Raw genomic sequence first — 14,454 nt, forward strand, 5'->3', positions numbered from 1 at the left:
AAGGGGCGGTCTACAGCAGAATCCTGTCTGGCAGGAAACCTGTTAACCTGGGTTTACCTGGCCAGCCTGGCCATTCTTTTGTGATAAATAAATACTTAATTCCTGAGTCCAGGTCACAGGCTCACCCTATTCATATACAAATGTGCCCTTAAGGCAGGATTTGTGAGCCGAGAGACAAGGCTTTTCCCATTTCCATCCAAACTGCAGAAGAATATTTAAGGTCACTGAAAGAGTCAAAATATCTTTAGGACTGTTTTCCTGCACTGTTTCAGACATGTGGTTTCTATATTTATGTATGTGTTTGCCTAGTACATTTATGAACATTTATTTTATATCTTAGTCCTTGTAATTCTCATAACAGTAAGGTAAAGGTAAAGGGACCCCTGACCATTAGGTCCAGTCCTGACCGACTCTGGGGTTGTGGTGCTCATCTCGCTTTATTGGCCGAGGGAGCCGGCGTACAGCTTCCAGGTCATGTGGCCAGCAGGACTAAGCCGCTTCTGGCGAACCAGAGCAGCGCACAGAAACACCGTCTACCTTCCCACCGGAGCGGTACCTATTTATCTACTTGCACTTGGACGTGCTTTCGAACTGCTAGGTTGGCAGGAGCAGGGACCGAGCAATGGGAGCTCACCCTGTCGCGGGGATTCGAATCGCTGACCTTCTGATCGGCAAGTCCTAGGTTCTGTAGTTTAACTCACAGCGCCACCGTGTCTGCTCTGAGTTGGACTAACGTTGGCCACATGTATACGTATATTACATGTGGTGCTTTTTTCTTAAAAAAAATGTTTAGGTAAAGGTACCCCTGCCCGTACGGGCCAGTCTTGCCAGACTCTAGGGTTGTGCGCTCATCTCACTCTATAGGCCGGGAACCAGCACTGTCCGCAGACACTTCCGGGTCACGTGGCCAGCGTGACAAGCTGCATCTGGCGAGCCAGCGCAGCACACCGTTTACCTTCCCGCTGGTAAGCGGTCCCTATTTATCTACTTGCACCCGGAGGTGCTTTCGAACTGCTAGGTTGGCAGGCGCTGGGACCGAACGACAGGAGCGCACCCTGCTGCGGGGATTCAAACCGGCGACCATGCGATCGGCAAGTCCTAGGCGCTGAGGTTTTACCCACAGCGCCACCCGCGTCCCACCCATTTTGACACGAGAAAATCACCATTTTATCAGGAAAAATAAATACAGTAAATGGACAAAAGTACGAAGATTCACAAAATGCTTGAGGTGTGCGTACCCCCCAGGAAAAAAAGCACTGATTACATGTGTGTGAGAGAATATATATTTGGCACCTGCAGATATATCAACGTACAGAGAATATTAGCTAGGTCACCCTTTCTCTTTATTAAAGGTCAGTGTGAGACTGTTTCCATGGAAACCAAGGGTATTTTTTTTCTTCTTCCTTTCTTTTTGGTTTTTAATGAGGTGAGGAAAATCCTAAAGGACAATATCCCACGTAAATGCTCTGCGGAGATTTCGACTCCACCATTCTGCACAGGCAGAATAATAGCACCCTAGCAGCAAAAGATTAAAGCAGCCTGCAAGTTGAGTGAATCGTACAAATGGCTTGCAGACTCTAGGGGGCAAAAATAAAAGCAAAGTTCAGCTTGTAACAGTCTGGGTGGATTTTGACAACTGTCACGGATCGTCTCCCGCGTTGAAACCGGTTGCCCTGAAATTTCTGTGTTCTCCCTACGCTGTCGGGGGCAGCGAGGCCTCTGAACACCAGTTTCTGGGAACCTCAAATGTGTAGAAAGTGTTAGGTTGTGGGCGAACATATCAGACGACATAGTGATTCTTCCAAAGCAGCTCTTTATTTCTAAGCTGGAACAGAACTGAGCTGAGGAGCTCAGTCAGCCTGCTTATATAGAGCTCCACTAGAATGCAACAGTAACCATTTTCTGTAACTAGCCAATCACTGAATGTCACTTTCGATCCTTTATTTGCATACAAACTATCCAATCACTGAACGTCACTTTCGATCCTTCATTTGCATAACTATCTACAGTATCCCCCTGCTGGCCCAGGGTGAGAACTTCAGTACATAACAGAAAGTACAGTGGTACCTTCGTTCTCAAACTTAATCCATTCCGGAAGTCCTTTCCGAAACCAAAGCGTTCCGAAACCAAGGCTCGCTTTCCCATGATGCATGTAACCCAAGGAAATGTTGAATAAAAGCAATTTAAATAACACCACCTGGAGGGTATTTTCACCTTTCCCCTCGTTGTCTTCCGCAGTATTTGCACTCAAATGGCGTGGTCCACCGTGACCTGAAACCGGAGAATCTCCTCTACGCAGATCTCTCTCCAGATGCTCCTCTCAAAATTGGTACGTTCCCCCACCACCACCTCCAAAATGATCTCCCAGGCAAATGTTCTGTTTTGTCTCAGAATATTTCCTTCTGGCCCCATGCCAACTCTGGGCATCTAAGGGAGCCAGAGGGGTCTGGATCAGTGTTTCCCAAACTTTTGGTCTCCGGCGGTTTTTGGACTACAATTCCCGTCATTCCTGCTATCTAGGGATGATGGGAGTTGTAGTCCAAAAACAGCAGGAGACCCAAGTTTGGGAAAACACCGCTCTGGATCTTTTGAGAGGCTGCGCTTCCTTGGCCACGTCTCACCTGAGTGCAGCTATCCTAGTGGGAAAGATTGGGCGTGGGGAGAACAGAGCTCGTCCCATTTGTTTTAACGGGGTCGCCTTTGAAATATGTCAATATGGGTACAATATGGGCATGTCTTTAAGTTAACATCTTACATTAAAAACCTGACAGTACCAAACTACCGAAGGCTTTTCACCAAAGCCAGACTAAATGTCTTTCCCTCTGCAGTGTTGGATGGCAGGTTGAGAGGAGTTCCCTACCAGGACAGACTTTGCTCGTGTGCTCAAGACATCGATTCCATAAAACATATTTTGTTGCACTGTGCAAAATATGAGCAAGCCAGGGCTGAACTGATACTACCCTTGCTGGTTCCTTTCCCGGGAAAATCAGAGGCTCACTATGTCAGGTTCCTACTGGAAGACCTGACAAACGCTAGATCATTAGCTGTGGCAAAGTTTTTATCGGTGGTTGCAAGAACCAATGATCCCTATATTCTGAACAAAAGGCTTGTTTAACCTGGAGGTAGGCTGTATAAATTGCGTATTGCTTTGTAACGATTTGTTGGGTCTCTGGACCGTAATAAAAATTGTTGTTGTTGAAATATGTCCCTCCCTCTCCATTTTGCACCAGGTGATTTTGGACTGTCCAAGATTGTGGATGAGCAGGACACGATGAAGACAGTGTGTGGCACCCCTGGATACTGTGGTGAGTGGGCGAAAGCAGAGGGGGAGCCAGCTAGTTTAGGGGCTGTCGAAACTAGAACTCTGTGCCAAGAGAGAAGGCATAATATACAGTGGTACCTCGGATTACATACGCTTCAGGTTACAGATTCTGCTAACCCAGAAATAGTGCTTCAGGTTAAGAACAATGTCATTATTATTATTAAAGCAAAGACGAAGGGCAGGATAGAAAATAATAATAATAATAATAATAATAATAATAATAATAATAATGGCATTGTTTTGCTGTTTTGTTTTAATTATCTCCTTGTTTTTATCCTGCATTTTATTCCGTGAACCACACTGAGATCGTACGACGAAGGGCAGTATATAAATTTAGTAAATAAATATTAAATTTGTCAGGACCCCCCCACCAACCTGGAGTCCTGTGTCCAGTTCTGGACACCACAGTTTTAGAAGGACATTCCCTCACAGGGAACCAGCCAGAGGGCCTTCTCGGTAGTGGCACCCGCCCTGTGGAACACCCTCCCAGCAGATGTCAAGGAAATAAACAACTATCTGACGTTTTAGTAGACATCTGAAGGCAGCCCTGTTTAGGGAAGTTTTGAATGACCGACGTTTTAATGTATTTTTAATCTTTTGTTGGAAGCCGCCCAGAGTGGCTGGGGAAACCCTGCCAGATGAGCAGGGTGTAAATAAAAATTATTATTATTATTATTATTATTATTATTGGCAAGCTAGAACGTTCACAGAGGAGGGCGACCGAGATGATAAATTGTCTGGGAACCATTGAGTTGAGGGGGGTTGGGGGTGTTTTTCTCCTGGAGAAGACTTGGGAGGGGACACGGCACGAATTCGCAGATCACTGCAAGGATTGAATTTAAGACGGGGAAACTGAATTGGATGGATCCTTCCAGCCCTGCAAAGATCTGTGCCTGACCTTGTGAGCTTTTCCCTTCCTCCTCCTCCACCAGGAGCTAAGTCTTTCTCACCCTTTCGAAATCTCATGCACACATGCAACTCACTGGGGAATAAGTGGTAAATTAAGAATATGCCCCGCTGCTGCTGCCGCTGCCGCTGCTGCCTCCTCCTCCGCCTTGGCAGCTTCCAAAGGATGCAAGCCTGTCAACGCCTCCCACAAACTAACTGCGGCAGGTGTGAAAGCATGGCTGAGCGCGAAAGGAGCAGGGGGGGGAAGAGAGAGAGAGGAACGGGTGGGCGAAGGATGATGCATATGCTAGCTGCCTGTGCTCCTATCTTTTTTCCAATTTTATTTCACTCTTCCAACGCCTCCAGCACCCGAGGTTCTCCACGGTTCTCCCTACGGCCCAGAAGTGGATATGTGGTCTGTCGGTGTCATCACATATATCTTGTGAGTAACGTTAAAATGCTTTGACACATCGCAATTCCTCCTTCCTCTCCCCTCCTTCCAGCTTCATCCGTGCGCAGGCCCAATGGGCGAAACGCCTTTGCCTCTACAGTGGTACCTTGGTACTCAAATGGTTTAAAGGTAAAGGTAAAGGGACCCCTGACCATTAGGTACAGTCGTGGCCGACTCTGGGGTTGCGGCGCTCATCTCGCTTTACTGGCCGAGGGAGCCGGCGTACAGCAGGACTAAGCCACTTCTGGTGAACCAGAGCAGCGCACGGAAACGCCGTTTACCTTCCTGCCGGAGTGGTACCTATTTATCTACTTGCACTTTGACGTGCTTTCAGACTGCTAGGTGGGCAGGAGCAGGGACCGAACAACAGGAGCTCACCTCGTCATTGCAGGGATTCGAACCGCCGACCTTCTGATCGACAAGTCCCGGGCTCTGTGGTTTAACCCACAGCGCCACCCGTGTCCCTGGTTTAGCTGCTGAACAAATCAGCTCCCAAACGCCGCAAACCCGGAAGCGGGTGTTCCGGTTTGCAAACGTTTTTCAAAGCCAAACATCCGTCGCGGCTTCCGATTGAGTGCAGGAAGCTCCCGCAGCCAATCGGAAGCCACGCCTTGGTTTTCAAACGGTTCCGGGAGTATGGGACAGCTGCATATTCCTGCACTGGACTAGATGGTCCTCAAGGTCCCTTCCAACTCTACTGTTCTACGATTCCTTGATTCTCAAGGCAGCTTCCCACGGACTGGAGCCCTTAAGCCATTTCTAAGTCACCTCTAGCTAAGGTATGAGAATGTTTGCATGGGGATAAAGACATCCCACTGATGTGTGGGAATGTTCAGGATGGCAGGAGAGGATATATTGTTTATTAATATCCTTCCTAACTTGCACTAGCAAGTTCCTTTACTTAGCAGAGTTACATTCCCCTTCCCCCCCCTATTTATTTGTGTCCTTTATTCCTTCTACAAACCTTGTTTATAAAACTCAATTAAAAGTTATTCCAAAAAGAAAAGAAAAAGGCAAGACACACACACCTCATCTGCATTCCCCTTTTTACATGCCCAGCAGATAGCTGGTTGCAGGCTCGTGTGAGCCTCTCACTATTATACAACTCAGTCTGCCTTCAGATTGAATTGTACATTCCTTGTAAGTTTCCTTGAATCCCTCTTATAAGAATAAAGAAGCCACAATCTTATTCAAAGTCAATAAAAGAAGTTGACTCACATCAGTTCACAGTTGGATTCCTAAAGGCAGACTTGGTTACAAATATGTACATGTGGATCTACCCCATATGGGGGAATAATCCCAGTGCTTCTGCTAGCTGAGAGCTAGCAGAGCAGTCCTAGCTAAAAGCTGGTCAAATGAAGAAGGAAGTCAAAAAGAGAGGGAAGGGTGCTGCGTGACTCGTCCTTTCGTTACCTGGACAGGTTAGGTCACGGCCACCTTCTATCACATGCAAAAGAAAGGATGCTCCAGCCAGGACGAGCAGGAAGTTTCAACTGGCTGGACCAAACACTCCCTCGCATGTCTTCTCTAGCGTTACCAGGAATGTAGTACTTGACTGCCTCTCATGGATCACTCCCACACGATGCCCCTCTGGCATGTACACAAACAGAAAGCGAACCTGACACAAATGAAGCTGTGCTGATGTGAACAGCTGGCGGGAGGGAGCTTGGAGGACACGCTGTTGTTGTTTTGTGGGGGGGAGAGAACTTCACTAAGGCGGTACTGTGACATGAATCCCCCCAAGAACTGCATGCATCAAAACCCAGAGGGATCAGGGTGACGAATATAGCAAGAGTAAGGTTAGCCACTTTCTGCACCACCCCTCGCAGTGACACTGACAAAGGGAGGCTTGACCTCCTTTCTCTCTCCTGCTCACTGCCGCTGTTTCCATTGACCTAAATGGAACAGATGGCGGTCACAGCCCGTCAAAATATGTTGGGTTTCCATTGGTTTGGCTTGTTAGGATTTACACACACACACACACACACACACACAATCTCTAGCCAAGTTGAAAGTAAATGCAGCCCCGAGGCTTTTTGCTTAAACATTTCAGCAGCAAGCAAATGATTATTTTCCCCCCAAAACTCCCTCCCCCCCCGACTGAATAGACACTGATGCTGAGGAGAGCCAAGCAGCAGATTGTGTGTGTGTGTGTGTGTGTATTTTAAGAGACGCGGGTGGCGCTGTGGTCTAAACCACTGATCGGAAGGTCGGCGGTTTGAATCCCCGCAAAGGGGTGAGCTCCCGTTGCTCCGTCCCAGCTCCTGCCAACCTAGCAGTTCAAAAGCACGCCAGTGCAAGTAGATAAATAGGTATCACTGCGGCGGGAAGGTAAATGGCGTTCCTGTGCGCTCTGGTTTCTGTCACGGTGTCCCGTTGCGCCAGAAGCAGTTTAGTCCTGCTGGCCACATGACCCGAAAACTGTCTGTGAACAAACGCCAGCTCCCTCGGCCTGAAAGCGAGATGAGCGCCGCAACCCCATATAGTCGCCTTTGACTGGACTTAACCGTCCAGGGGTCCTTTACCTTACCTTATTTTAAGCCTATGTTGCAGCAAAGGAAGCATGAACTTGAAAAACATCCTACCCCCCTCGAACGTCAGATCCATTGCTTCACCAGAGGAATCTTCAGAGGGTTAGGATTCTGCAAGGACTGGTGCCCAATTATTGAAACCTTAGTCGATTAATCACACGAGTTTTGTCAGTAGATTGATGGATCGTTCAGCTGCACTTCAGTATTTTGTGGGGTGGTGGCATAGTTCTGGAGCCATAGTTATTCTTTGTATGTGTGCCTGCTGAAATCATGTGGTTCAGCAATCAATTCCTCTTCCCAGATGAGTAACTCACAGAGAGAGGTAGCAGGCAGACTCCTCAGGTATTTGGAGCTTTATTAATTTGAGGGTAACTACAACACATGTCAAGGGTGGCGCTGTGGGTTAAACCACAGAGCCTAGGACTTGCTGATCAGAAGGTCGGCGGTTCGAATCCCCACAACGGGGTGAGCTCCCGTTGCTCGGTCCCTGCTCCTGCCAACCTAGCAGTTCGAAAGCACGTCAAAGTGCAAGTAGATAAATAGGTACCGCTCCAGCGGGAAGGTAAACGGTGTTTCCGTGCGCTGCTCTGGTTCGCCAGAAGTGGCTTAGTCCTGCTGGCCACAGGACCCGGAAGCTGTACGCCGGCTCCCTCGGCCAGTAAAGCGAGATGAGCGCCGCAACCCCAGAGTCGGCCACGACTGGACCTAATGGTCAGGGGTCCCTTTACCTTTTACAACACATGTTGGCCTATGTGTGTCTGTTTATCATCAATATTTCTCCTCAATATTTTATGTAAACCATTTACAGGTGCTTTATTCTTCTTATTCTGTTCTTTTAAAAAAAATTCTCCAGGCTTTGTGGCTTCGAGCCTTTTTTTGACCCGAGAGGAGACCAATATATGTACAGCAGGATCCTAAACTGTGACTACGAGTTTGTCTCTCCGTGGTGGGATGAAGTGTCTCTCAACGCCAAGGATTTGGTGAGTTGCTTTGAGCCCTACCCAGACAGGGGAGCCAGCTTGTGGGAATGTTCAGGGTGGCAGGAGAGGATATTGTTGTTGTTGTTGTTGTTGTTGAGTCGTTTAGTCGTGTCCGACTCTTCGTGACCCCCTGGACCAGAGCACGCCAGGCACTCCTGTCTTCCACTGCCTCCCGCAGTTTGGTCAGACTCATGTTTGTAGCTTCGGGAACACTGTCCCACCATCTCGTCCTCTGTCGTCCCCTTCTCCTTGCGCCCTCCATCTTTCCCAACATCAGGGTCTTTTCCAGGGAGTCTTCTCTTCTCCTGAGGTGGCCAAAGTCTTGGAGCCTCAGCTTCAGGATCTGTCCTCCCAGTGAGCACTCAGGGCTGATTTCCTTAAGAATGGATAGGTTTGATCTTCTTGCAGTCCATGGGACTCTCAAGAGTCTCCTCCAGCACCAGAATTCAAAAGCATCCATTCTTCAGTGATCAGCCTTCTTTATGGTCCAGCTCTCACTTCCATACATCACTACTGGGAAAACCAGAGCTTTAACTATATTGTTTATTAATATCCTTCCTAACTTGCATTAGCAAGTTCCTTTACTTAGCAGAGCGCATTCCCCTTTACACAGCAGAAAACTGGTTGCAAACTCGTGTGAGTTTCTTAAGACAATACGCAATTCAAGCTTGCTTGTCCAGGTTGAAATGTGTTCTAATATTTTCCTGGTAAGACCCCTTTGTAGTGATCAGGTGGGATTGCTATGAGGAATTATAACAAATACAGAGTAAGCCATCTGTGTCAGCAATGAAAGCATTGCGTTGACTGGGTTTAAACGATTTTGATATGATTCTTGATCAATCCACACCTCTGCATCCCTGTTCCACGGATCCCGCTGGCTGTTTTGGCTTCCTCTTTAGCCCTACGCAACCTCTCCCTCCCAGGAGAAGCTGCGCGGGGCTAAAGAAGCCATAGCCCCGTGCAGCCTCTACCTGCCGGAGGGGCTGTGCGCGGCTATCCCTGAAGCCTGGAGAGCGAGAGGGGTCGGTGCGCACCGACGCCTCTCGCTCTCCAGGCTTCAGCGAAAGCAACACGAAGCCTTTGGAGCACAGAGGGAGTGCTCCCTCTGCGCTTCGGAGGCTTAGCGTTGCTATCGCTGAAGCCAAGGAGCCTACATTCGCTCCATAGGACGCACACACATTTCCCCTCAATTTTTGGAGGGGGAAAAGTGCGTCCTATAGAGCGAAAAATACAGTAATAATGTCAAGCCTCTGAGCAGAATCAAGGCATCCAGGCCTCATCACCCACCTTGTCATGGCTGGTTTTTTCCAGGTTCAGAAACTGATCGTTCTGGACCCCCAGAAGAGGCTCACAGTGCAACAGGCTCTGGAGCACCCCTGGGTGATGGGCAAAGCTGCCAAGTTCGCCCACATGGACAGCACACAGAAGAAGCTGCAGGAGTTCAACGCGAGGCGCAAGCTGAAGGTAATGGCACAAAGAACTGGCATAGCGATGGAGGCGATAAGCTGAAGCCGAGGAGCGCAATCTCTAAAACACAGCCACTGTGTACACGCATGCGCTGCAGTCTTACCAGTCTTACTCCTCTTCTTTCGTTTGTTGTTGTTGTTTAGTCGTTTAGTCGTGTCTGACTCTTCGTGACCCCCTGGACCAGAGCATGCCAGGCACTCCTGTCTTCCACTGCCTCCCGCAGTTTGGTCATACTCATGCTGGTAGCTTCGAGAACACTGTCCAACCATCTCGTCCTCCGTCGTCCCCTTCTCCTTGCGCCCTCCATCTTTCCCAACATCAGGGTCTTTTCCAGGGAGTCTTCTCTTCTCATGAGGTGGCCAAAGTCTTGGAGCCTCAGCTTCAGGATCTGTCCTTCCCGTGAGCACTCAGGGCTGATTTCCTTCCGAATGGAGAGGTTTGATCTTCTTGCAGTCCATGGGACTCTCAAGAGTCTCCTCCAGCACCAGAATTCAAAAGCATTAATTCTTTGGCGATCAGCCTTCTTGATGGTCCAGCTCTCACTTCCATACATCACTACTGGCTTCTTTCATTACAAGCGCATAAACAACAACAGAAACTTGCCACAGAATATGGTGGCTGGTAGCTTTCTTAACTTGGTAGGCATTGCAGTTTTTAACCTCGCTGCTAACGTCCCTGTGGAGATGGCAGTCCCGAATTGGTGGCGCATGCCCTTCTGGCTTGCACTCCTTATAAAGACTTGAGGAATGAGATTATCACCCCTCTTTTATTGTCCATCCCGGGTCGCCCAGCCACTGACCCAATGTCCTTTCTGTTGGCAGATCAAGATGAACAGGTGACAGCAAAGGTAGCAAGGTTTTTAGCGGGGGCAATCAGAATAAGGTCCACTATTTGACTGCTGATTCAGGACCCTAAAATGTATTTTATACAATTGATTTTTTATTTCTATTCTTTGTATATCCTATTGTTTTATTGATTGTTCTTAGGTAAATATACTAGCGTTGATACTACGTCAAATGCCTTGTGACTCCAACGTTTTGGCTCCCAAAGCCGCAAACCCGGAAGTGAGTGTTCCGGTTTGCAAACTTTTTTTGGAAGCCAAACGTCCAACGCGGCTTCCGCTTCAGTACAGGAAGCTCCCGCAGCCAACTGGAAGCCGCACCTTGGTTTTGGAACGTTTCCGGGAGTCGAACCAAAGTATGACTGTACTAATATTAAGTTATGGCAATAATTGGTGAGAATGTTTTTTTAAAAAATTGATTCCCCTCTTCTCAACGTGTCTCACATAGGCTGCGATGAAAGCTGTGGTAGCATCTAGCCGGCTTGGCAATCACGGCCACCATGACAGCTCCAGGAACGGACGGCACCAAGACACCCCCAAGGAACCAGAACTGGTCCAAGGAGCAAGGGGCACCCTCCTCCTTGAGGACCATGCTTACAAGAAGACGCCCTCCAGGACCGGCGGGGTAGCGGATCCTACTCCAGCTGCCTCAGAGAAGCTCGAGGAGACCCACAGTGCCACGGCCGCAGCACTCAACGGCTCCAGCGGCGAAAGTTAGCCCTGTGCAAGCCTGGTTGCTTTGCTCCTGACAGACGTCGAAAGGGAGGGGAGGGAAGTCTGTCCTCATCACCGCAGCAGATAGACCAAAACAAGAAGACAAAAAAGATGAAGAAGAAAGGGTGGAAATAAACAAACAAAGCCACTTGGCGCGTTTTAAGGCGGCGTTCTCGGACGACGAAGGAGCAGCCTATCTTGAAAGCTAGCAGGTGTTAGGAGGCAGTGATGTTGTAGTGTGTAGCTTTGCTTACAAAGGGTGCTGTGTCGAAGAGCGGTTTGTCGTCTACGGCAGTTATTCCGGCCCCCGCCCACCCCACAATTTTCCGACAACGTCCTCTTTCCAGAACGTAATTTTAAAATCCCTCTCCCAACCAATGGCTCTTTAGAGGAAAAAGGCTATCAAAGGAGGAAAACTGAGACAGGCTTTTATACTAAGACCATCAGAAGAGCCTCGCAGCCAGATCAAGCCAGAGCGAGGACATCTAGTCCATCGTCCTGTTTTCATGGTGGTCCACATGCACTGATGGAAAGCCTGCAAACAAGGATTGCAGCAGCACACTTTGCCATTTGTGATTCCCAGCGACTTAGTCTTCAGAGGCACCTTGCCCCCAACAGGGCAGGTAGAACACAACCACCGTGGCTCATAGCCCCTGATACACCTATCTCAGTCTCAGTCAGTTTTATTGCACATAGCCAAAGGCTGCCGCAATGTACACAGAATTATTTGACAATTAAAAGAAAATATACTGAATTGATAAAAAAGACTTAAAACATTTATATTGTTAAAACATTACGTACTCTAAACAGAGCTATAAAAGTACCCCAATGTACAAATAAAAACATTAAACAATAATAGCTAAAATCATCACATGGTCACTAATGTTAAAAAGAATATCAATTAATACAGTGTGCAATTTATACTCAGAGTTTGGTGACTAAGATAGAGCATAGCCTGAGGTAGGTAGATAGGATCAAATAAATTCATCTCCTTTACAGTTAATGGCTACCTTGGCTATATAATTTGCTCTAATTTTCCTAGCAGCAGTTGCAAAAAGTGCTACATGCCAGGTCACATACTTATCTGTGTCTGGATACACCTATCTTCTGTGAATTGCTTAACCTGCTTTTAAAGCTGGTCGTCACCACTAGATCTGGTGGGAGCAAATTCCATGGTTTCATGGTCTTCAGTGTGAAGAGGTCCTGCCTTTTCTCTGCCCTTCAGTGTCAGGATTTATGATGTCTCTCTCACACCGAGACGCGTCAAGCTGGCAGGTTTGTTACCCTGAGGTTTATTTAGTATTTACACAGTACTTTCAGTCCAAGCCCTCAAGGCTCAATCTTCTCCGGATGGGACTTGGGGACAGCCTGCCCCTCCTCTTCCTCTTGAGTCGAATCTAACAGCAGCAGCTCCTCTGAAGCAGGCTCTGTCTGCCTCGTGGGAATTTATAGCCTGCATTCCAGGATGCGAGAGGCTTCCATCACTCTCAGTGTGGGCAGGAATCAAGCCTCTACTCCCCTCAGCCTGTCCCCCTTCTTCCCCGGCGTCTTCGTTGGCGCTCTGGGAAGGGACGTCCCTGACATCCAGCTTCAATGGCTGACCGAAATTGGATTCTAGTATTATGAGAAGCAGATGGTGTCTTCCTGTCCACTTTCTTTGTGCCGTTAAAGAAAACCAGTGACTGGTATTTGGAGACGTACTGTCTCCAATGGTGGACATAGGAATTCATGGCTCCCTACCCTCCATGATGTATAAACTCCTTGCAATGCGTCCTCATCCCCCAGGAATATCTTAAGTTGCCTTATCGCAGCTCACAAAACTTAGCCCATCAAGTCCCACATTGTCTCTGCAGGGGTCTCAGATGACCCTCTTATAAAGGCTGGGGATTGTTCCAGATACAAAGCTGGTGCTCTTTTAACACTTGAGGTTACGGGCTTTCCCCAGAACTGTATCCTCAACTTTAGATTTCCACATATCCCAAGTTCAGTTCATTAAACAAATTCATAGTAAAGGTAAAGGGACCCCTGACCATTAGGTCCAGTCGTGGCTGACTCTGGGGTTGCGGCACTCATCTCGCTTTATTAGCCGAGGGAGCCAGGGTACAGCTTCCAGGTCATGTGGCCAGCATGACTAAGCCGCTTCTGGCAAACCAGAGCAGCGCACGGAAACGCCGTTTACCTTCCCGCCGGAGCGGTACCTTTTTATCTACTTGCACTTTGACCCGGAAGCTGTCTGCGGACAAACGTCGGCTCCCTTGGCCAATAAAGCGAGATGAGCGCCGCAACCCCAAAGTCGGTCACGACTGGACCTAATGGTCAGGGGTCCCTTTACCTTTTACCACAGAGACACAGCAGAATTATCTGCTTTCAGAAGTGGCTTCCAACTCTAGAATTCTACACCTCTAAGCTAAACATAACTAGTCCTCTTAATCTATCGCCACAGGGCTTTTTCACAACCTCTGATCTCCCCTCTCCTGAAAGCGCAGCCTTCTGAACTTTTGAAACAGCCTTTTTAAAATTAAATAGTTGAGATGAAGTCTGCAGCGCCATCAGAATGCGTGTTTGGCGGAGTATTGCAAGGAGGCAGGAGCTTCAAGAAGCTTCCGATTTTAATGTTGGAGGCAGAAGTAAATGGAGATCACTATCATTTGTCAATCTGGCTTGGGGTAACAGCAAAATGAATCTCCCTGTTAAAAAACAAGCAAACACCTTTACAGAAGACGTTTCATTGGATGGCAGTTCAACACATGGAAACATTCCTAGCTTCTTCACAGGAGGAATTTCCTCCTTCTGTTTGTCGGGATTCTACAGTTTTGTATAAATGGAACCACAAACAGCCTGGCTGCTGGATCCAGGCCAAAGTCTCCGCAAAGCAAGTCCATGAGCGAGGACCAGAGCGCAAAAGCAACTCTTCCCCACTTGTTCAGAGTCGTACTGCCTCCAACATAGCAATTCTAGCTAGCAGCCAGTCATTTGACTTGGGAAAAGAACGCCACCGTTCCTCTGAACACCCTCCACAACTGCAGGACACGGTTCTGTGTGATAATTTCCATACCTCGAGGAATTCGTGAGAAACGGCAGTTTCGCTGCCTCGTAAAAAAATCCCCACAATGTTTCACATCCGTAAAAGCATGAGAAGAGCCTGCAGGATCAGGCTAAAGCATGAGTCTTACATCCTGTCTTCATGGCGGCCAACCTGATGCCCACCTCCCCACCCCACATCGTATGGCAGGACCTGAATCCTGAATGCATCAGCAGCA

At 48.2% G+C, this 14,454-nt stretch overlaps 1 protein-coding gene across 1 annotated transcript in view; it reads left to right on the plus strand.

Annotated features, from left to right (window-relative positions):
• The window catches only part of LOC128405815 (calcium/calmodulin-dependent protein kinase type IV-like), a 36,004-nt gene extending 24,034 nt beyond the window's left edge, over positions 1–11,970 (plus strand). The window contains exons 6-11 of the mRNA XM_053372786.1: positions 2,239–2,329; positions 3,231–3,305; positions 4,577–4,652; positions 8,046–8,172; positions 9,484–9,636; positions 10,929–11,970. Of these exons, the coding sequence (XP_053228761.1) occupies positions 2,239–2,329; positions 3,231–3,305; positions 4,577–4,652; positions 8,046–8,172; positions 9,484–9,636; positions 10,929–11,198 (792 nt within the window). The 3' untranslated portion in view covers positions 11,199–11,970. The remainder of the gene's footprint in view (positions 1–2,238; positions 2,330–3,230; positions 3,306–4,576; positions 4,653–8,045; positions 8,173–9,483; positions 9,637–10,928) is intronic.
• The last annotated feature ends 2,484 nt before the right edge of the window (positions 11,971–14,454 follow it).

This window comes from Podarcis raffonei, chromosome 18 (genome assembly GCF_027172205.1).
Source record: "Podarcis raffonei isolate rPodRaf1 chromosome 18, rPodRaf1.pri, whole genome shotgun sequence".
Taxonomy (NCBI): domain Eukaryota; kingdom Metazoa; phylum Chordata; class Lepidosauria; order Squamata; family Lacertidae; genus Podarcis; species Podarcis raffonei.